Genomic DNA, 23,385 nt, shown 5'->3' with positions numbered 1-23,385 from the left:
TACAGGATTTCCCACAGAATTAATTCAATCTATGGTAGCAGATGCGCACAAACTGCTGCATTTGCATAAGTGTGACCGTGGCCTAAAGAGTGAAAGAGAAGGTCTTGTGTGAGAGAGGACTGCAGCTGAAACTATGAGGTCTAACTGTTGTGTCTTGTGCATGAAGGATAACAACTTAATGGACAATATCGCGAGCGAGCATTTGGCAAATAGCACTGCAAATAATACTGCACACATATAAACAGCAACGGAGCAAAACACAAAGTTAGAGATCTCTTATGTTATTAGGAGAGTTCATTATGAAACTATTATAATATGGCGGGCTGCCGCAGGCTAGATAATCAATGGGAAACTCTGTAAATCAAAAAAACTTGCTTTAGGGAAACATTTGTAAAGAACTGCTTTGGTAAAAGGTAAGTTATAGTTAAGTTTAACAAATTGTATATACAACATGAACAGCATTCTGAATAAAGTCATCAGAGTCCCTCAGCCAAAAGACTTATTGGATGCCAGTTTGTCTGAGCCATTCAGGAGGGCAGAGGTGGTTACCTTGAAGTAACAGTGAGTGGGTGTTCTCCTTGCTGGAAAAACCACTTCCACTCTAATGGGTCTGTGGCCCGGCAGGCACTGTCAGACTGGGTTTCCAGCTTCCTGTGCCATCCTAAGCAAAAACCAGGGAGTGGGCTAGAGGCTGCCCAGTTAGATGATCACCTAGTGACAAAGTGTCAACTGCCTCCCTCAGTGTTTTGGCCTCTGTGTTTAAATCCAGGAGCCCACAGAACCACAAGAAAGACGCCCCTGAGGTCTCTGTAACCCACGTGACATGTTTTAGAGACATAGCTGGACAAGCAGTCCAAGCCCTTGTTCACCCTGGGAGCTTGATTTATTTCACCTGTAGTTCAACCACTGGAACTCATCTCCAGTCACAGTTCCTCAGCTAAAGTGTATGTCTCCCCCCCCCTCAAAAGTCCTTGTAAAAGAACAAGACCCAGGGGCTTTTCAAGTAAAGATTGAAGATAGTTAAGTTATTAAACACAAGCCTCAAGTCAGCATCAATTAGGCAATCATAAACCTGCAAAGGTTGTTGCAGGTTATGTGGTACATTTCAAACTATGTGATAACTTGTTATCCTTTTCATTTCTCTTATTATTCTTCAGATAATGTGGAAGTATAAAGAGGATTTTTTTCCCTCCAAAATTATTCAACGATTAAGCTCTTGCAACTTGTATGTCCTCAGGGTCTGTGGTCAGTAAATGGCTCTGTGATTATTGTGTGTGCATGTCTCATGATAAATAATCTTCTTAAAAAACTTAACTTAACTTGTGTCAAATAATAAAATGATTATTGTTCTTTTTTTTAGGTCGAAAGAGACTTTGAGCGTGAATATGACAAACTCCAAAAGTAAGTTCAGATTTTGTCGATGTTGATTACTACTATTAGTATTACAGCTTTTATAATTAACTGATGTTTTTGTGTGTGTTGCAATATGTGTTAGGTAAAACTGTATTTTTGATGCCTTCGCTTTCGTGAAGAGGTGATCACTGTGCCCACATAATGCACACTCGTATTCCTCCCAGAGGCCTCCTTGTGCCAATATGAAAAAAATCTTCAACGTTTAATTTAAAATGAAACAAGAGTAATATTCTAATGAGAAGTGTTTTTTAAAGAAAATTAAATTTGCAGCATAATGGCTTTCTATATTTCCTACTATAATGGTATTCATCAGCCTGCTGCTGTGTCCAATGTGGAATTGGCCCACTTTCCTGTGTTAATTTTAATACTATTGTATTAATGATATTAAGAACTAAAGCATCCAAATGTCTTAGACCACTTACCTATTCAACTGAATGTGAAACTGGTCTCAGACTTTTAAGAAAGTAAAGTTTTTAGAAAAGTAAGATATGTACACCATACACACTGCAATAAAGATAATGGAACTCTGAAGAGATCGGAATATATTTTCGCATATTTATCCAGAACTAGGTTGTTGATGATGTGTTCTACACAGTTAATAAACATATTGGTAGTTTACAAAGCACCAAGATCATCACACATAACATAACATGTACAGTACAGTTTCTTGGTCCCACACAATTAGCCAATCCCTGCTGTGTTTAGTCACTTTTTTCCCTTTAACATTAAACTGTGTAAGCATTTTAACTATGAAATTACAAACTGGGTAGGAGAGTTTACTTTGAATGAGATAATCCTCTCATCCTCTGATAAATCTAGGCTTCAGCTAAAAATTATAATGATATGAAAGTTTTCCTGTAGATGTATCATTGACGCTCAATAAAGTTCAAGTATTTCATCAGTTTGTACACATAGACATCCTCAGAGCTCTTTCACCCATTAACAGTTAATACTTAACTAGTCTTCGTAAAATGATTGAGTTACATTTTACTATGAAACAAAGGCGAGAGGGGTTCCGGGCACTTATGAATCCAAGGCCTAAAAACACCCAGGCCTTCCCTTACTGTTGAGACAGAGGTTCTTGAAACTCCCTGAGGGGGCCTGCAGAATGAGTGGGAGCACCATTTCCCTCTCAGGTTTGGTTGAGTAGGAGGGCCCTTTATCAGCAAGGTGTGGTGCCAATACATCTTATAGATGAGTCAGAGCGGCAGGCATGTAGAGACATTTAAGTTTCACCCTAGAGATCCATATCAACATGTAATGGTCTATCTGCGGCTTAAATATTCTTGGGAGGCCTAAACCACGATATCTCCACCTCTCCTAAGACGATTAGTGTAATATGACCTGTGACGTCGTAGTAATGATAACAATTAATTGAATCTAAAACTATTTTTATTGACATGTGCACAGCAGCATGCTCAGCAGCACATTTACAGAATATAGATATAAAGCATGCTTAAACATTTTGATCAGGAATGTCTTGTTTTTGTTATTAATATATATTCATAAAGATAATTATGTTGTAAAATCAAATTACAAAAACAAACAAAACAAAAACATGCAATTAACACGTGACAGTCTCAACCCTTATTTAGCAGGTTGAGTGCTAACTGGCTCAATGACCATATTGGGGTATCCAACCAACTTAACAAGAAGGGTTGTTGAAGTGAGGAGAAGTCATTTAGGATTAATTATTCTGATTGCTGAACATTTGCCAGGTTGAATTGCTCGTGTGAATATTGCAGTGGCCTGAATAAATGAAGTAATGTAAATAGGCTTCTGAAAAGGCTATAATCTTTTGGTTTAGATTTACATGGAAGTTTGATGCCTGAGTTTGCTTTGCCTTGGCTGAGAAATGCACTCACCAGATATTACTCAAAAGAAGAGACTGGTGACAGCGGTCAAACATTGTTGACTGCTTCTTCATTATCTAGTGTCATACAAAGGGTTTGTGTGTGAAAGTCATAAAATGCAGTAGTAGATGATGTGGACAGGTGATTGTAGCTGCACGTGCCCAACAAGGAAGGAGCAGCAGCTGTTCCACCAGGCCACTCTATTAGCACCTCCTGGAAAGAGACTCCAGGCTCATCGGTACAAATCCAGATTGCCTCCTTCACTCCGGTGCTGACAGAGTAGGAAAGATGGAACAGCATTGTGTGACACTTTGTAAAGTGGGAGTCACTACCTGGAACATGGGTTTCACATGGAAAAACAACCTCTTTAAGAACACACCATGAGCGTACAGACGTTGGTCTCGTAACAGGCTAGTTTGTTTACATGGTGAGATGCTTTCACCCACTATCCTTTAAGAACGGATCTCCATGACTGGCAGGCTTTTGCAGTTATATTGTTAATTTTACTCATCTCATATTTGCCTCCTATGTTACAGTGTTAATTGTGTCAGCCAATTTGCAAGACGCTATTTTAGTTTCGGTTGGTTTTACGCGATGCCCTCCATTAATTTTCCGCTTTGAAGAGTCCCATTCAAAGCAAAGTGTACTTATATATGATTTCTAAACTATTTCTGTTTGCCACCATCAAAAAGACAGAAATGATACAACCACTTATCGGTATTTCTAGATGTTTATAATTTTCTCAGAAGCATTTTTAGAATTCAACATTTTTTTTAGTGGCGGTATTATTCTGAGCAGAGCTGTCTTTACGTTTAGCTTTTAAATGCTCTTTCTAAATAAAAACAGAGTTGATTGTCCGGGTCTACATGCACACTGATAATGCATTTACTGGGCAACTTATAATATATCATAAAAACAAGAAGCCATCTTAATTATTAGACATTGACTAAATCCTGCCTGAAGTATTGCTGATAATGTTGACTCTAATGTGAGTAGCATCCACTGCAATTAGAAATGCCTATTTCTGATTATCTGAAATGTTAACATACATTTTGAATACATTAGAGGACGGGTGTTTCGGTGTATGAGAACCAGTTACATCTAATAGATGAGAGGGATACAGCAAGTTACTGTGGAGATTGTTCTGACAGAATGTTTTCTTTTTTGCGTGGCGAGAACAATAAGGGATGAAGTTACATCATTTATTGCAAATGACATTTTTGGAACCACCTCCATCTGGTGTGTTGCAATTCAGTATTAAATCCGAAAAAAAACACTGAGGCAAACTAAAGCGTGTAGAGGACAAATTATAGGAAAAATGTTAAGGATTTATATTTACCCTTTTATTTATTTGTCTTGTTTTATTTTGAAATCTTTTATTTTTTACCCTATTAACACTTTGTTATGGAAACAAACAAAGGTAACTTAAAATGACATAACAGATCACAATCTAATCTGTCTGTCTGTCTGTATGTGTGTGTGTGTGTATATATATATATATAGATATATATATATTCTACGTTTATGTCCTATCAATAAGAAAATATCATTTAAAAAAGAGTTTGGGTTCATTCTTTGTTTGACCCACTCTGTAGGATAAACAGTGTTAACAGTCAATGTCAGTGCAGCAGAGAAGCAGTCAAATTAGTTTGTTTCATGCACCTGTGAGAATACCTGAGTATATACCTTTTTTTTTTTAAACTGCCAAAACTCTGTATTTAGAAGCAACCTGCTTCCATTTTTGTATTTCGGCTCCCAAACAGCCATATGTGTGTGACTGGTGTGTTTACATTTTGTGACCTTTGGACACAGCGTCCCCACCAGAGACCTGACGTTACACAGCTATTGTCTATCTAGTTAATATAATCCCTCAAAGCAATGATACAAATGAAACCCCATCACATTCCCTTTTTTCATCAAACCAGGAGAAGTGATATGAAAGCAGTCTCAGGGGAGATTCTAAACCCTTCATTTGCCGTAATTGATATAATGAATGGCATGTGTTTTCAGCCTCCATAGTTTGGTAATTGCCATTTTTAACACCCATCAATGGAATGTGTGCAGGGGAATGATTGAAGACAATAATGCTTCTGAACGCAAATGTAGTTGACAGCAACAAGAACGATTCCCTGTGTTGTTAATAAGCTAACAGATGTTATAATAACATTTTATATGGAATCAATGAAATGTGTAATTCCTTCTTGAACCTTTTTATACACTCATTTCCTTTTCTGGGTTTTTGATTCAGTGCTTTCTATGTCCATGTCAATGTAGCTTTAGTGAATTAAATAAAATAATGAAATATATATGTAATTTATTATTAGATTATGATATGCTGTGGACTTGATGTACTTTTGTCACAATTTTTCCTATTCTCCTTCTGACATTGCGGTTGTTTTTCAAATGTATTTCACTTCATGTTTCCCATTGTTGTCAGGACCACTGATGCTTTATTATCATAGCAGAAGCTTTGCTGATCATCTCTCCTCTTCTTTTCCTACAGGCTGGAGGATCAGACGAAAAAGCTTCACAAGGACATGAAGAAAAGCACTGAGGCTGATTTAGGTGTGTTCTGCACCCAACCTGTGTTACCGCCTGGTGTGCAATTGATCTCCACTTGTTCACCAACATACTTGATGTTGCTTGGCAGGTTTTTTTTCATGGCTAGAAAGACGCCTGGTTGTCTTGGTTTGTTTGGTGGTGCGTCAGCTCCACGAACAACTTGACAAATGAAAGCGCAGGCCTCCGCCTTAATCATTTGTATAGGTTTTTATAGGTTATCATTGTGTGCAGGTTTTGGATTTATGAGTGGATCTTTTTGTGCAGTGTTCGGTTAGGGCTTGATTTGTCTTCCATCTCTGCCTTCATTTATTCATACATTTGTCTGCCACAAAAACCATGTTTACTTTTGATTTGCTTATTTGTTGGTTTTGGAGTTGTATATTTGGGAAGTAGCAGTACACATGGCCTGCGGTTAGTCGTCAGTTGTGAGGGTGGAGGAGTGGAGACGGATGGAGGAGAGAGAGGCTTCTTCATTTCCTCTCCTTTGTGCTCGGGAATATGGATGTTTGCATCATCAAAGTGTCGTAGCTGTCAAGCCCTCATTATCGTTAATGGATTCCATCTGTCGAACAGGTCCCGTCTCCACCAACTGCTACCAAACAAAGAACTGGACCTACTCTGCATGTCAGCACTACATTAAATACACTGCTTTCTATATCGGAGAGCATTTATCAAGTCAAAACTATTGAACCCACTGAAAATTGGCTGTAGAGGGACCATAATATATGTTAACGGCCGTTCCTGTTCACAGTTTCAGTCAGGCTTAGTAAGAAAGTGGCTGAGATAATTGCTTTTCATGCTGACAAATTGTTTAATCTGTTTCAGGCACAGATGATAACAAGTGACATAATTTCACTTATTTACACACTTCTACAAATAACAATCATTACCTTGGGGTCAACTTTTGATTTTCATAAACTTATAACCAACGTGTCTCTCAATCATCTCAGGCAAAGGTCAAATCAAGCAATTTGTTACTTGTCAAAAAAGAGATGCAGAAACATGACACCCCAATAATTGATCGGTTGAAAATTGGTCTTGAGAGAATCCACAGAGTGTGAAAAGAGACCAGTGACTGTTCCAGATCCCCGTGAAGCTCATTTTCACCACAGCCTCTCCTGTCGACTTGTGTTCCCGCCAGTGCAGCTCATTTATTTTGACAGTGAAGCCATAATCTGATATATGCTCTGTGTCTAAACAAAGTGGCAAGAGTGCAGATTAACAGTAATTGGTGCTGTCAGTGTAGAAACGCTGTAAAGATTCTTGGTGCTCTGGTGAATATTCAACACGGCAGGCAGCCCCACCACCCCCTCAGATTTTTTACAATGGGGGCTGCACTGTGCCATTTTACTTTTTGCTCACTTTTGAAAAGCCTACCACAAGCAAATACACATACTGATGAAACGTTTAAAGCCTTAGTGTAATCCACAGAAGTTACCCCCTGTGGTTTGAGAAAAATGTAAAAACATGCCTTTAAATTTGATTTATAAAAAAAAAACTAATAATTTCTGTGCTGTAACCTACATGATGGCCTTTTCACAAAGCTATTTAACAAAGTTTTAACAGTGTTCTCTGCTTTGTATGTTTCTGCCAGCCATGTCCAAAGCAGCAGTGAAGATCTCTGCAGACCTGCTGAGTAACCCGCTGTGTGAGCAGGACCAGGCCTTCCTGGAATCCATGAAAGTTTTAGATACGGCCATGAGGAGGATGGACTCCTTCAACCAGGAAAAGGTCAGACTCAAACCGTTTTCTACACTACCTGGGATCCTAAAAAAACAAAAAACGATTTTAGAGCGCTTTAATAAAACTACAAAACAGACCCATGTGGAACTAATAACTGAACTACTAACACTTTTATCTGAATTTATCTCGGTACACTTGGCTTAGCTTTGGGAAAGACTATGGATACCTGCTGTCTTTATTTCATTAGCTATGGTCTAAAAACATCTTCTTTCTTGTCTTCTAGGCTCTTGTCATTGGTATTAAACTGTAATCAGATGAAATGTTTTTACTGAGACATACAAATTACAAAACTGCACAAGTTTCTGTTCATAGTACATGTTTTCATATCTGTCAATATTGTGCAGCCTGTCAACTAAAAACTACCCGTATGTCTTTCCTTCTGCTGTTTTTGAAAAGCATCTGTGGCATCATCCTCTATAAGCTCAGGGTACTGGGTATCAGCTGTGAAAAGTGATGCATTTGTGACTCACTGGAGTCTAAAATAACTCGTACAATAGAAAGGCCTTTTCTTAACTGGAAAACATGCCCTACCGCAAAATTCACAGAAGTAACTCTGTTCCCTGCATGTGTACTGGACGAGTGTATTGCTTGGATTACTTATTGAAACAAACATTTGGCTTCAGTTCAGCACTTGTCTTACATTGATGGTTCACACCATATCTTCATGAAAGGTTGCAGCAGAAAGTCAGTTATTTCCTTCTCTTTTTTTTATGGCGAGGAGCAGCTGCCATGAGCTTGAATTTATAATACAGAAGTCCTGCAGCATTACATTTCTGTTGGTGTTAACACTTGATGAAAGAGCAAGCAGGGAATCACCAAAGATTCAGACCAAGCCAACAAGCTGACTGACAATCTGACAGGCAGAACCAAACTGACATTGCCATCCGGAAAATATGGTCCTACGCATTTTTTGTGTGTATTAAGATATTTAGAGTATTTGTTGATTTGCAGTGTCTCTTGTAATGTTTGTGTTTTTCACACTTGCATGTTTTGTCCTAAGGGGCAACCATAGAAATCCAGACATGTCTTTACAGAACACTAAGCAATCTTCGAGTGCTCTCTCTCTCTCTCTCTTATTGCTGTACTCTGTTAAGATCTCTGCTTTGGCTGTCAGGCCTCTTCAGATTATTTGCCGGGTACATTTCAGTTTTTGATTAGAATCATTGCCACAGGTAGTTATAATGTGAATCATAGTGGCACCGTATGTGTGCATCCTCAAGGCACTGCACTGTGAAGGGTAGACTTTTAAAGAGGGAAAAAATACTGCAAACAACACAGGAGATCGCACCAAGGCATATGCCGATTGACTTTTTTCCATCTGTGTTTTCTTGACTCATTGCCCCGCTGTTAGGTGTTCTGGGCTTTTCACATTTGTTGCCTTAAAATATCTATTTTCTTTTCATATTTTGTTGTGAACCAGAATGATTTCATAACCTCTTCAACAACAAAAATCTAATGAGTTGAGAAGATGAATACCTTTTGTAAAAGAAAAAAAGAAAAAAGGTGGATCTTTTTTTTATTCCATTGTAAAATTTTAGTGTACTATCTCACAGAAATGGCACCATCTGGAAATGTACATATTAGGTTCAGAGTTGATTTATATTTTCTCTGAAACCTTCCTGTGAACTGGACTTTCCATTGCAAATCAAACCATAACCTCTTCCCAAACATGTGTGAGTGAAGCAGCAACCAAAACTCTCATAGAAGTGTTTTGAGGTTCCAGAAAATATTCTTAAGCTATGCAGAGCAAGTTGCTTGGTAAGATTATTGTATTTGAAGTCTGTAAAGATTTTTTTTTCTTCCTTGATAGAAAGCAACCTAAATGTCAATCAGAATATAAATATCACTAAATATATTAAATATACTAACTGTGTAAGGAGGAGTTTTAGCAACTAGAAACCACTTTTGTTTCTTTCCTTTCTTCTTCAGCTCAAACATACCAGTCATTCAGACTGGTTTTCTCACAGCTCATCAAATTTTACAGGAGCCGTTTTGAGTGACCAGACAAAGTAGAATGTGGGTTGGACAGAGCGTGTGGGTTTGTGACCCCGGGTGCGTATGTTCCAGGACTTGGCTTGGTCGAGTGCCCAGAAGAGCACTCCTGCCAGTTTGACTGTTTCAGGATGGAGCTTTACATTCTTTAGATTTTATACAAAATCAAATTAGCTTTTTTTTCAAATCTTCACTGTCTTTGAAATTTTAAACAGTGCTGCCTTGCTCACTTGCATGTCAATTGATATATTGGATACAGTAAATCCACTTCTTTCTTTACACGTCATTTGAATATCACAGTTTGAAGGATGACTCCTTCAACATAAAAGTCTTCTTTTTTCCTCCCAGCTAAAATTGTAAGCCTTTTCTCTGGTCAGTTGTTTGTCTCTGAATGTTGGCCTTGTGGTGGACTGGAGACCAGGGTGCACCCCACCTCTCGCCCAGTGTTAGCTGGGATTGGCTATAGCCCACACAGGACCCTCAAAGGATAAGTGGTTAGATAATGGATCTCTTGGGTACCCTTGTCAACTTATCCCTGCAGGATCGACGCAGAGCCTATAGTGCGGCCTACACCATTCAAAGAAATTGTTCTTCGTCAAAAAGCTTGTCTGTGGTTAAGTTTCTATGTTGGAGCCACATTTTTTTTCCTTTTACTAAAATTAATGCAACACAGAAAAAATTGGGAAGACGAAGGAGATGATGAAAATGACCATTGAACTATTTAGTTTGAGTATTGTTTTTTTTTTTATGATATGGAAGAGGCATGGTTCCCAGTTGACCAATCACAGTTGTTGCGGCCTGTTTGGCTGTGATGTGTAGTTACATTTCAAGGAATGTGCACATCAGGGTATGTGACTTTGTTGGACCTACGACATCAATTTCAATCCAGAAGTATAAATCGGCCTTCAATCATCTCTCAGTATAATGGGATTTCGGTTTCTAGTAGCTTAGGGCATATTGTCTTTACAGTGTATAGTAGGTGATCTATTTTCTGTCTCCACGGTGTATAGGTTTCCTCTTTGGCTCTTTGACTGGGATATGTTTGACAGTGATTCAGTTGGGCATTTATATCCCAGCCGAGTTTCTCACTCGTGGAGGACAACAGTCACAACTGTATTGACTTGACTTGGTTGTATGTTTTTTTAACACACTTTGATCCAGAGTGGATTTTGACAGCTAGGTCACACCTGAGTTTCTGTGCACTTCTTTCAGTCTTACTGAATAAAAGGTCCTCACTGTAACACAACGTTCAGGTCCAGGTTTGCGATGGATTGGTATATTTCCTTTTTCTAAAGTGGCTAACAGAGAGCTAAAGGCGAAATAGAGAGAGTGAGCACTTTTTGGTCAGTCTGCTATGTGGAATATCACCTCGGATTTGCTAGGTGTTTAAAATCCAGCACAGCTCGCTCGAACACTATTCGAGTATCTCCCTTCAAGCTGACTGTTGATTCTGACGGCACCAACAGCAAACCCTATTGCTCCAGCAAAACAGACACAAAAGCATCCACCCTTTGCTCTTCTCCATGTTGAGACAGGATGTTCTGCCTCAGGGCTCGCAAGTAAGAGAGCCAGCAGATAAAACGTGCAGCGATAATGAAGGCAGCAGTGGCCCAGGTCTGTGTGTTTATTTCTGGGGCTGAGGAGGGCGCACAGCCCCGCCGGCACACTGCTGCCGAAGCTGAGCCCCAGTGTACATGGCGGCAGCACAGTAGAGGATGCTCCGTTTGGAGGGATATTGATTTCCTCTGCGATCTGTGTGTATTTTTGGGAGGCCTGTGTGCCGGGATGGCCTCTGCCCCGTGACTCACTGATGGAGACTGCTACTTGAGCACCGGCCTCAGGCTCTGCGGGGCCTCCAAGGAATACCCCCCCCTTCTCTCTCTCTCTGTGGGAAGGGGCAGAGGGTAGAGGGCACCAGCTTGCTTAAGCAAATCTGCCGCTGTTGCTCTCCCTCTTCGCTGCATGCTCTCACCTTAAAAGCAGCGGCACAGCTCAAGTCGGGGAGGGGTGGTGGTGGTGGTGTGAATATGTAAAACAAAGAAAATGTGTATTCCCATGTACTTATTTGTTATTGGTTCTCTATTTTCCCTCAAACCACAATCAACCATTTTGTACTTGGAAATCTGCCCGTGTGAAACAGTGAGCATTGCTGTATGTTCTCATAGATGGTCAGGGCATTTTTACAAAGCGCAGCTGCGATCCTGCCTCCTTGTTGTTGTGTGATTGACTGTCCTTCCAATAGCGAGTGAACATATGATTAGCGGAGCTGCTCACTGTTCTCATGCAGCTGTCACTTCACATCTCGCTGCTTTAGTTTCTCCTTCGTTGCTCTTAGCGTTTACTCTCCACTTGCCTCGATTGCTTGGTTAACTTCTGTTGTGCTGGAGACTGTAGTAGTAAAAGTCGTTTTGAATCTGCAATGTAAATGACGCTGGAAACTTTATTAATTGTGCGCCAACTTCTGTCAATGAGACTTGGGGCTGGAGGCCTCAAGATGAGATGTTCATTTACTTCCATTTAACACCCCCCTTCCCCTCCCTCCCTCCCCTGTTGGTTCTGGCAACCAGAAGGAGAATGCAGGAAAATATAAACTGTTATTGTTAAAATGTTTGCTTGCAAAGAACTTTCATCTTGTAAGGCAGCCCGCCCTCCACAGGATTTGAAATCAGTTGGGCTTTGCTTTCATGTCCGTCCCCTGACAGTTCCATCCTTTTGTATCGTCGGCTCAATGAATATTCAGGGGTTTCTCCTCGGGGCTTGTGTACAATAAAAGAGTCAACGTCATGAAAGTTTCTTTGGAAGCCCCCCCCTCCCCTTTTTTTATTCTTGAGTGCTCAGTTTGAAATAAACACAAATGTTGATGTTTGTGCAGTGGCATTACTTTGCAGCTAATGAGCGAGAGATGTAGAAGCTATTTTGTTTCGAGTTAAATTTTGATGTAACTCAATTTGACAGTGAATAACAATTCATAAAGTCCCTTCCTTGATGTAGAGGTGCTTATTGCTTACATTAATTGTTGTTCTTTTTAAATTACAGGTCAACCAGATCCAGAAGACCGTTATCGACCCTCTGAAAAAGTAAGTGTCCGTTTTGATATGTGACTTTTTTTTTTACTGCTGTATTTTAAAGGTGGACTCTAAATGATCTGTTTACCAGATCAGTGTCAAATAGTTATTATCGATAGTTTTCACTTTTGTTTGGACCAGCGCAAAGGTAGATTTTTTTCACGTAGGACCAAACAGTGGTTTAAGATACATTGCACAATCAGAGAAAAGTGTTGTAAAGGCAATTCAGTTCAGTTTTGTGGCTTAATTTCCCTGATGTAGTATTGGACATATCTGGGCAGATTAAGTCCAGTTCATGATTTGACCTTACTCTGCTCCTCACACTTGTAGTGTGGTAAGTACAGCCACAGTGCACGAGCTCAGAGAGGCCTGCTGTGTAGTAATGCAGTTTGTAAAAATTGTGCTGGTGGTGCTGCTTTGGTGTCGGTAGTGCGTCTGGAAGAAAGTTTATTTGGTTCTTATTCCTAATACTCGCCCCCATCTGAGCAGCCAGTGAGTGCTATTCCATTCCTTAAGCCTACATTTTTTTAACACACGCGCGCACACACATGCAAACACAAACCAGAGGTACTGAAGGGAGTGGTTGGACTATCCCACCCGTCTTCCGGAGAACTTGTTAAGGTTTTGCTTCCTCCTCTTTGCTCCTCCCAGGAGATTAACCATATGCTTTGTAAGAGAGCAATTGCATAGGTTTTCTATTACAAGCTTGTGTTGAACTTTCTGCCCCATAAACTTGTAATTTTTTAAAGTAACCAATATGAAGAGATTCCTCTGTAAAACGTGTGTGTGTGTGTGTGTGTGTGTGTGTGTGTGTGTGTGTGTGTGTGTGTGTGTGTGTGTGTGTGTGTGTGTGTGTGTGTGTGTGTGTGTGTGTGTGTGTGTGTGTGTGTGTGTGTGTGTGTGTGTGTGTGTGTGTGTGTGTAGCCCTCTCTTCCTCGTGTGCTCTGGTGGCGGAGCAATGACAGGATGGAATGGTTCTAATTTCCTCTTCCTGGTGGGCGGCAGGCGGACGTGTGGGCAGGCTCAGAATATGGCAAAGGGCCCAGCTTCCTGGGCCCAGAGGATTGGATGAGGGGGAAAACTGTCTCAGGACAGTGCGCGCACACACACAGAGACACACACACATCAACACGTAGATACACAAACACCTACCCATATTTTGTCAGGGGCACGGTCTCACAAGGAATGGTATTTTAGACCATAAAGTTTAAAGGCATTTACATGATTCGGAAACCAAGCGGAGTAAGAAAGTTTATAAACGTGTTTTAGAGCCAAGCTAAACTGACCTCATCATTAACTTTTTACCTCCTCAACAACACGGCACTATTAGTTATTAGTTTATCAAAGTGTCTTCTTTAGAAAACTGTGACACAAAAGCTACTATACTTAAAAGCGTCCATTAAGATTCCATTAGTCCTTCACTAATGAATATTTTTCATTTACTTTGTCTGAAAATACTCTATCGCTGATCTTGTTTTATTGTAAAGGAAATTAGAGAAAGAATGTTAATGTTAATGGAAGACCTTGAATAGGTTGTGTGTTTTTGTGTGTTTGGTATGTTATTAAAGTGTCCATGTGTGACTGCTATTTAATATTTTGGCATCCATCCTTAATACTTAGTGTGGTAAAATGAACAGTAAACACACACAAAAAGATACAGCCCCCTCCTCCTCCTCCCCTCTGTCTCTTTCTCTCTCTCAGGCCCAGACGTAAATTTCATCCCCTCAGCGGGGGTCACTGAATGATATCACTGTGTTTATGTGAGGGGAGGGGAGCGCAGCACAGCGCAGCGCGTGGGCATTGAGGAATTTGTGTTACCTAGCCCTTTCTGCTCCGTTGCTCTTTTGGGTGAGTTAGAAGTCGAGCCTGTTTTTTTTACCTCTGCCCTCGGTTCAGCTACGACTGGAAAAGCCACCTTCACCCCTCTCAATCAGGTGGAAGATCCTGCCGCTGGGGCAGGTAGTGAGAGGCCTAGAGCCAATAGTTGCATTTGGCCTTGGCTGTGGGGCTGGTGCCATTTTTGGGGCAGGGGCAGTGATTGGATTCGGTCTCATTTTGGTGTTGAATTTTGGAATGGAGGTTACGTTTTTTTACACTCCAGATGTTTGCTATGAAGTTATCAATCTTTTTCCCCCATCTGGTGTATCGGGTATCCAGGCTGCGTGAGCTGTCTTGAGTTTTGATCAACAAAGCACAAGGCAAGTTGCAGCAGATCCAACTCCTTCTGGTTTCTGCCGAGATAAAGGTGTTTCAGCTGGCATGTACGTCACACACTCTTTCCCATGGCCCACTGCTCTAAACCATTTATACAACAAATGGTAGTAATTTTATATTCACAGCAAGCATGTTCAAACAAAACCTGCCACTTGATGTAATCTTGTCTGGCAATCTTAGTTCTTCATCTGAGTCTGTGGCAGAGTCCCATATTTTAGTGGTTTATAGTGTGTTTTGCAGTAGTGGGTTATGTGACGGTGATAGTCAAGTGGGACAGCCAGTGTCTTAGACTGAGGGTGTCTAGACCAGACTTGGGCTTGGCTGACGGGTCAGACTGGCCTGTCTGTGGATTGGCAGCTGCTCATAAACACACTCTCTGGTCCAGACGCTATTTCCATCCAGCCTGTTGACCACACCCTGACCTGTCACATGGACAGTGGTGTGCCCTTGGCCTCGTGTTGCTCTCAACCAACACAGGACCTCATTCAAACGAGGCTGACCACAAATGCAGACCTAGCTGGCTGACTGGTAGTTGTCCAGCCGAGGCCAGGACATCGAGGGAATGTCCAGTTTCTGGACACTTATAGACCAGACTATCATAAAAAGAATATATAGTCACCTACAACCATGGCCATATTCTGCTGTATATCCTTGTGTGGGAGCCTTTGGCAGAGCTGAGTTACTGTAACTTCTGTACAGAGCCCTGAATGTAACAGACAGGTATCAACAGCGAGGACTGAAAGGACAGGAGTGGGTTAACCCTCTTTGTTTCTAGCTCTTCCTCCTTCTTTTGCACCATCAGAGGCCCTCAAATGTCTTTGTGTGCTGAAACATGGCAGTTGCTGGCAGTGCTGTCCCACTTCAGAGCCGCATACCATCATGTGTCATGAGGAAATTGCATGGTTCAGGCAGGTGAAGCATGCAGGTGAAAACGTGATCAGCCATTGTGTCGTCTTGAAGTTGACTCTTTGGGTTGTGATCAGCCAATAGGATCGAACTAGAGAGCAGTCATGTCTAGAGGGTAGTTACATAATCCCTCGGCACTTCAAGTATGTGTACACTGGAACAGATAGTAGACTTGAGGATCAGCATCCACCCCTGCCATAAACTGGGCCAAAGTGGTATTTTATAAATAGTGGTGGAGCGTGGGCCGCAGGGCTGGGCTGAGCTGAGCTCTGTGATGTCACTCCATAGTTACTAGACCACTCCTTACTTAACTTCCTGTCGGAAACAATCCCTGCTTGTCTGAGACTGCGCCTCAGTTTGCGTCACTTTCTACTCTACCCCCCTCCTCCTCTCCTCTCGTAGTAAGATCACGGGCAGACACAGCCGTAATTTCACAATCAGTTCACTGCTTCTCAGTGGTTCCATCATCTGCTGCACAGAGCAGGGCAAGGGTTGGTGTGGAGAGGAACGTAGACCAGGAAGCCCACACATATTGTGGCTAATAACACTATATAGGCAGAGACACACATAATAAACTATGGTAGTAGTGGGCCTCCACACTTGATGAAGTGCATTCAAAAAAGCTGCATCTCAGGCTTCATAACAGTTTTTATGACATGTAGCAAACACCTGTGTGACTAATCTTGTCACTGGTTTGTGTTTACATGTTGGAAAGGACCCAAATAAATCGTGCTCTTACTTATTTAGTAATGATTGCTGGGATTAATTTCTGCCATTTAAACAGCTTTAAACAGTGATACACGTCTCCATATTTAAATATTGTAATTTTATTGATGTGCTCTGTTACACATGACATCTATTGCACTTCTGTCCGTCCTGAGACTCTCCCTGTGGTGTCTGTTTTTTTTCCCTCTGTTAACTTTTTTCCCCCCTAACTCTTATTGAGGGATAGGGACAATGGAGGAAATAAATATATAATATCTTTTGTTTTTTTTAAATAAGGAAAATGGAATATAAATACCTCACTTAAAAGAACTAATGTAATGGCATTTACTGCATAATTTATATTAATGCTGAATACATTTGAGGATACTTTAATATTGTAGTTTAGATGTTATTAGTCATCCAAGCGTTATAACTTGAATTATTATATATTTTTTATTTAATACTATTGGGTTGAATATTTACTGTATAACAATATTCCTGCTTCCCATTAAACGCAGCCACAAAACCAGTGCAACAAGTCCCAGGATGAAGCTCAGACTCCTGTTGCTAAGTTACAGATGAATGTTTCCCTATTTTTAGTGCTGAAGACCAGGATTCTCGTTGCAAGAATATATTTTCATTTGGAATATGATAATTGTCACAAAATGAATTGTTTCATGCCATTTTGAACTACAGTAATTAGATAATAGATTAGAGGAAGCTTAATGCAGAGCTGTCCTCTGGGGTTTGAGAGTACCTCTACAATAAGATGTTGAGGAGAGGGGTTTTATTAATTCATAATGACTTCTATTAAGATGGGATGCAATGCAGAATGCATGTCTACAAATTTCATTGGAAAGTTGTTTTAATGATTTCTGGGATAATTTTTTCCTAAGCATTTATGTACTTCTGTGTGAGTGTCTGGGTAATTTGTGCTTGTGTGTGTGTCCCATTGTCTTTGTCAAAGATGTCTAACGCTGTTCGTACCTGTCTTGCAGGTACAGTGGCGTCTTCCCCAGCCTCAACATGGCAGTGAAGCGGCGGGAACAGGCGCTGCAGGACTACAAACGGCTGCAGTCCAAAGTGGAGAAGTATGAAGAGAAAGAAAAAACGGGGCCCGCTATGGTCAAACTACATCAGGTAACTGTGGTTTAAAGCCTGCATGGCTGCACGTGTTGGTCCACTCGAATGCTCCCTCTATCTGCCGAGGAGCAGAGTTCACTTGCTCTTACATGTTGCTCGTATTGTGAATTGAGCGGAATAAGTGGAAAAAGACAAATGCTGACTGGATATGAACAAAAATAGTTGAGCACATGCATATTGTACATGTGCGCTCCTTCACCCACGCAAGCTACCAGGCTCTCAAGTAGTGCCTTTTCAAAAAGGCAGTGCTGCACATCTACAGGCACGTAATTGAGAATTGTAAACACACACACACACATGCACACATACGCACACACGCCATGAGGCCACTACAGAAGCGCACACATTCACAGATAACGCTGCAGTGTTGCCTATGCTATTCGCTCTAACACATCCTCACATGGCGAGCCACCCACACACATTGAGAAAAGCACTGTCAGGGGAACAAAGCCTTGAAGAGGCCCCTACATCCCTGCCCTTTGAATCCCTGCGCACTTAAAGAAATGATCCTGACAAAACACTTGTGTGCCATTTCAACTGGTAAGAAAACTAACTAAGGTGAACAGACCAAATCGTTATGCAGCAGATAAACAATATCTTGCAGTATGAATATAGCAACTCGTCCGTCCCCCCCGTCCCTTTTTAATGAAAAAAAAAGAAATTCACCCTCTCTCACATATTCATTGTGCATTCCATAACTCCATGCCTACAGTAGACTACCCACTAATACATTCACACACAGATCAGTGGTGCTGGAGTCCACTCACAGCCAAGTCTGCCCACATTACCCACTCCTCCTCAGTGTGGTCGTGATCACAGCCTTTTTTTTTTGCGCTGCCTCTCCGTGGGAATTAGGGAAATATTTTTCTGAACAATAAGAAAAAGGACACTTGTGATGGCTTGTGTGCTGAATTTACAAAAAAAAAATGTTTTTCTTTGCACATTTTTGTTTTTCTCTTGTTTAAATCCTTGTACAATGTGGAAGAATCTTTAATGTGTGCTATAAATTATAATCTATGATTATATGATCTGTGAAATCAGGCCTGATGGTGACCACTGTTGTTTTGTTTTCTGTCCCCCCTCCACACCCCAGGCCAGAGAGGAGCTGCGACCAGTCAGGGAAGACTTTGAGGTCAAAAACAAGCAGCTGCTGGACGAGATGCCCAAGTTCTTCCACAGCCGCATCGACTACTTCCAGCCCAGCTTTGAGGCTCTCATCCGGGCCCAGGTTAGTAACACCCCCCTCCCTGCAGAAACGCACACAATGAGACCAGCACACCCCAAAGTATGCTGTTGCAACCTGTGAGCTTTGGTTAAACAGGGTCTGATGAAAGGGAGTGTATAATCCTGGACGTCTGTCTCCCTCCATGCTGTCCTAATGTGATTAACCCCCAATGACAGCCCACACTGCTGTGTTTAGCCCAGGAAGGCCTCATCTGTGTGGCTCCAGCGCAGCCCTGCAAGCCTCCCTCTTAACCTGCCGCTTCTCTTAAAGCAGCTGGACATCTCAAGTTAGCGCCACCATGTCCCCCTCCCCCACCCCAGACCTGCCTGTCATTTCCTCCTTGGGACGGCCACTGGCATACTTCTAATTAGTAAACCAGATTAGCCCAGACCTAATGACAATTACGGAGTTTGATGATGTGCTTTGAACTTAAAATTAGCAAAGTGAGTAATTGACTGTAACCAATATAAAATATTCACTCAAGTCTAAGCTCAAGATATTTTCTCTTTTGAGGTTGTTTACCTTTTACCTGCTTTTTATGGTGCAACAGTGCTTATTAGTCACACTAGCTAATCTACTCCATCTACATTATCTGTATTCATATTGTTGAACAAGATGAGTAAGCATTTCCACATTACATGCTTGTGTGGGGCCGTGGTTCAGGGGGTAGAGCGGGTTGTCCACTAATCACATGGTCACTCCCTGGCTCCTGCAGTCCTCATGTCGAAGGGCAAGATGCTGAACCCCAAACCACCCCTGATGATGTAACGTGTGAGTGTGTGTTTTTGAGAGGCGCTCTATGTACTGAATGTCTCTATGTATGTCTGCACTGTGCGTGTGTGTGTGAATGGGTGAATGTGACCTGTAATGTAAAGTGTTTTGAGTGGTTATTAAGACTAGAAAAGCACCATTTACAATTTTTACGCACACGCACACACAAACACACACACACACAAACACTCACAGAGCAGCACGTGGGTGGTCAGTGGACCAGTGGACCACATCCCCAGCCTTGCTGCAGTTTCATCCTCCACTCCCTTCACTTCCAGCTGCTTGTTGCTGCTCAGCTCCCAGTGGCAGCAGGAAAAAGGCACAAAGGCAGCTTTTGTTGCGAGTCTTCATCTTCACTGCCACAAGTCCTGTCCAGAAACTGTCAGTGAGACACACTGCCCGACACGTTCACCTGTGCAGATGTTGATGAATTGCGACATTGTCTTGTTGAATTCTCTGCTGAATGTGCTCATAGCAGAAAACACTTACAAGATGACTTCCTTTGTCTCTTTATTTCTCTGATTGTCTGTCTCCTGAAACAGTGATCACACAGTGTTTAGGGACTCGCTGGACACAATGAAACTTAAATTACTCAGTGTCTTTGTAGGCTCAGAGGTCAAAGTGTAACCTCTGTATATAAATATTAAGCAGCTGGAACTATGGTGTGTTAAAATGCCTTCATAGAAGTCATGTAAATCAAAGCTCTGGCTTCACCCGAAGGCTGTTTTCTGTATTGTAGGAGGTCACAGTTGTGTGAGGCTGTGTTTGTTCCGTGTGGTGACTCCACTAATTGGAATAGTATTGTCTCTGCTACAGAAGTCACCCAGACACTGATCTGGTGTACATTATCATCACTTGTCACATGCACATTTCCGATGGCCGTTTCAACAAGCCACTTTTGGTTAAAAAAAATATATATATATATATATATATATATAAATGTATATATCCGCTTTACCCCCACAGACACCAGTAACCCAATACTTACTGCCCACTCATGTGGTTTAGGTGGCAAATATTGTTATAAACATACAGAGGTCTTTGACATTGATCATTTAAAAGGTTGTTTAAAAACCTGACCTTCCGGATGACAGTGTCAAATCTGCTAAGAACCGAGACAAATGTCTTTATTTGAAGATGGAAGATTTGTTCTGCTATTTCCATTTTGAACCAACCCTTCTGCTGTGACCCTCAGTAAATCTGTGAGAATTTCTCCCACTAGTATCTCAGTAGGTCTTTCTGTGGTCTACAATAGGACACGTGCGATTTTAGAGAGGCCGACCCTTAAGAGCCTCGTATGCATCGCTGCGTGAATAAATATTGAGATGTGTGTGTGTGTGTGTGGGTTTCAAGGGGTTGTATTTCCCAGTACTTTCATTCTCTGCTTACTCTTCTGGAGTCTTGTAATGTGATTAAAGTCTATTAATCATCAAAGCAACTCTCTAGGGAGCCTGACTCATGAACTAAGGGGAAGAAGCAGGGGTGGGAAGTGTCAAAAAAGCTTTCAGTGAACACTCTTTACCTCTTGTTCAGATCGGGAGAGAAAAGCAGGGTCACTACCCACTGAATTTGTGGCTTTGTCGAAGTTGTTTGATATCTCTGGGCTCCCTCTTCTCCTCTCAAATCATTTCTCATTAGTGAGGTTGAAGAGCTTTGAGATCAGCAGCCTTCAGACTGGTGCAAGTAAAACCCAGGTTAGATTGTGCAAGTGGAGCAGAGTTTGGACATGATTTTTGGAAGTTTTTCCACAGAGGCATTTAGGAGAGGTCTGTGGACTGTCCAGTCTTTATCAAAGGATTTTTTTTTTTTTCACTATCACATCATTTTCCTTTTTCTGTCCTGCCCCTCAGGTGGTCTATTTCACCGAAATGTACAAGATCTTCAGCGAGTTAACAGACGAGATCGACCAGGCAGGGCTGACTGACGAGCAGAGGGAGAGGGAGACCGAGGCCAAGCTCAGCGAGTTGCGTGCTCTGTCCATTGTCGCCGACGACTGAGGGAGGAAAGCCGAAAACCGGGATAGGCTGCTTTCATGCCTCTCTGAATGGATTGCACTCTTTTCAGGCTCCTCCGCGCAGCGCAAACGGACAGCAGTGGCCTTCACCTGATTATCAGTTTGACCCCCCCGCCCATTCCTCTTGCACTACACTCCCCATGTTTCATTCTATCTACAGAGACCCTGCAACTCAGAGCAGCTGAAATGCCACATTAACTAAGCCATCAGCCAAGTGCAGCGTTATAAGCCAACAGTTTTTTTTTTTTTTTTAAGTTTAGGAATCGAACAGCTCTCGTCTGAACTGATTAACTTGGTGACATTTCTTGGTTTAATGAATATCTATAAGCATTTGTTTAAATAAGCAAGGAAACAAGCAAGGACATGATTTATTAGTCACACTGCTACGTTAACAGCGGTCAGTGAAACATAGTTTAATATATTTCCCAACTTTAAAATTACAAACACTACAGACTGAATGTTAACGTACTGTATGCTATCGGCAAAAAAAATGTATTTCTGTATTTTGGCCTTTGCTGGTGATCTGTGTGTGAAGCTCTGTGCCATGATGTGCGAGGGCTTTTAATGAAGATGTAACAGGCTGATGCTAACGTCACCTGTGAATAACGTGCCTACATTGTCCTGATAGTGGCTGTAACATGAAAACTAATTTGTGTGAAGTCAGAATGTGCCTGTGCAGCAGTGTTGAAAGATCGACCACTTAACTGGTCGGCTGCAGAGAGAATAAGAACAATCACTGTCCATAACAAAGGCTGGTGCTCCCTCTAGCGGAAAACACTGATCATGACACACATTTTCCTTTTATTCAAACCATCCATCCTTTGTTCTATTGTTAGTGGTTCAGCTCCTCTGTTAATAAAGAAGCTCCTCTAATGAAGACGGTCCTCTCCCTGCCCTGTACACCAGGGACGGAAGCCAACTGTTTTTGGCTTTTCTTTGTATCGGACCAAAATATGTTGTCAGTGTCATTTGTTTCCACCGTCATCAGGAACAGCCTCAGTACGATGACCATGCTCTGGTTAGTGGAGCCACATCGTAGTGCACAAACGCTGATCGCTCCCATATCACGTCAGTGGATTTTTTTTTTTAGGTGTCATAGCAAGAAGTTTATTTATTAATTGACAGTCCTGTTTGGTTTTTTAATATTGAAACAAAAATGATTTGTTTTCACGTTGCATCATGGAACGTACATCTGTTATGTTTTTAAAGTGTATTAATGAAGGTGTTTTTGTAAATAATGAGTTAAAGTTGTAGAAGAGGTTGATTTTTTTTTTTACGTAACTAAGTGAACACTAACGCTAGTGTTTGTTTTATTTAGGTTTTAAATACATTAATGCTACAAACAATGTTTTTCTGATGTCATCTCGATGTATAATCAGTCATGAAATAAATGAACTGTGAGAATACGAATCAATCCTCTTTGTTAACCTATTATTACCCCCGCCTAGGAGGTTGTATTTTTATCTGTTTGTCTGACTGTTAAAAGAATTATGCAAAAACTACTGAATGGATTTCCATGAAACTTGGTGGAAAGAATCCAGTAGACGTTGGTGTGGATCTGCATCAGGGGGCAGATCCAGGATTTTCTTTCCACTGAGGGATTGGGTGTTTTTCAACATTTCCCTTGATATCTCAGAACAATTCATGGATCTTGATGAGAAAAATCTGGCATGTTAAGGGAACAGATATTTATGAGTGTGGCTAATTTGGTGCGGATCCAAATACAAATCTGCATGTAGTGAATTGAAAACCTGAGGGGAATGTTGGGTCTTGACAGGT

General features: G+C 41.3%; 1 protein-coding gene across 1 annotated transcript in view; it reads left to right on the top strand.

Moving 5' to 3' along the window:
• bin3 (bridging integrator 3) overlaps nucleotides 1–23,016 on the top strand; it is a 29,596-nt gene extending 6,580 nt beyond the window's left edge. The window contains exons 3-9 of the mRNA XM_035166675.2: nucleotides 1,361–1,401; nucleotides 5,770–5,831; nucleotides 7,423–7,559; nucleotides 12,600–12,640; nucleotides 17,452–17,593; nucleotides 18,690–18,824; nucleotides 21,443–23,016. Of these exons, the coding sequence (XP_035022566.1) occupies nucleotides 1,361–1,401; nucleotides 5,770–5,831; nucleotides 7,423–7,559; nucleotides 12,600–12,640; nucleotides 17,452–17,593; nucleotides 18,690–18,824; nucleotides 21,443–21,589 (705 nt within the window). The 3' untranslated portion in view covers nucleotides 21,590–23,016. The remainder of the gene's footprint in view (nucleotides 1–1,360; nucleotides 1,402–5,769; nucleotides 5,832–7,422; nucleotides 7,560–12,599; nucleotides 12,641–17,451; nucleotides 17,594–18,689; nucleotides 18,825–21,442) is intronic.
• Nucleotides 23,017–23,385: the final 369 nt, after the last annotated feature.

This window comes from Hippoglossus stenolepis, chromosome 9 (assembly GCF_022539355.2).
Source record: "Hippoglossus stenolepis isolate QCI-W04-F060 chromosome 9, HSTE1.2, whole genome shotgun sequence".
Taxonomy (NCBI): Eukaryota; Metazoa; Chordata; class Actinopteri; order Pleuronectiformes; family Pleuronectidae; genus Hippoglossus; species Hippoglossus stenolepis.
This window is presented reverse-complemented; position numbering and strand designations above follow the sequence as displayed.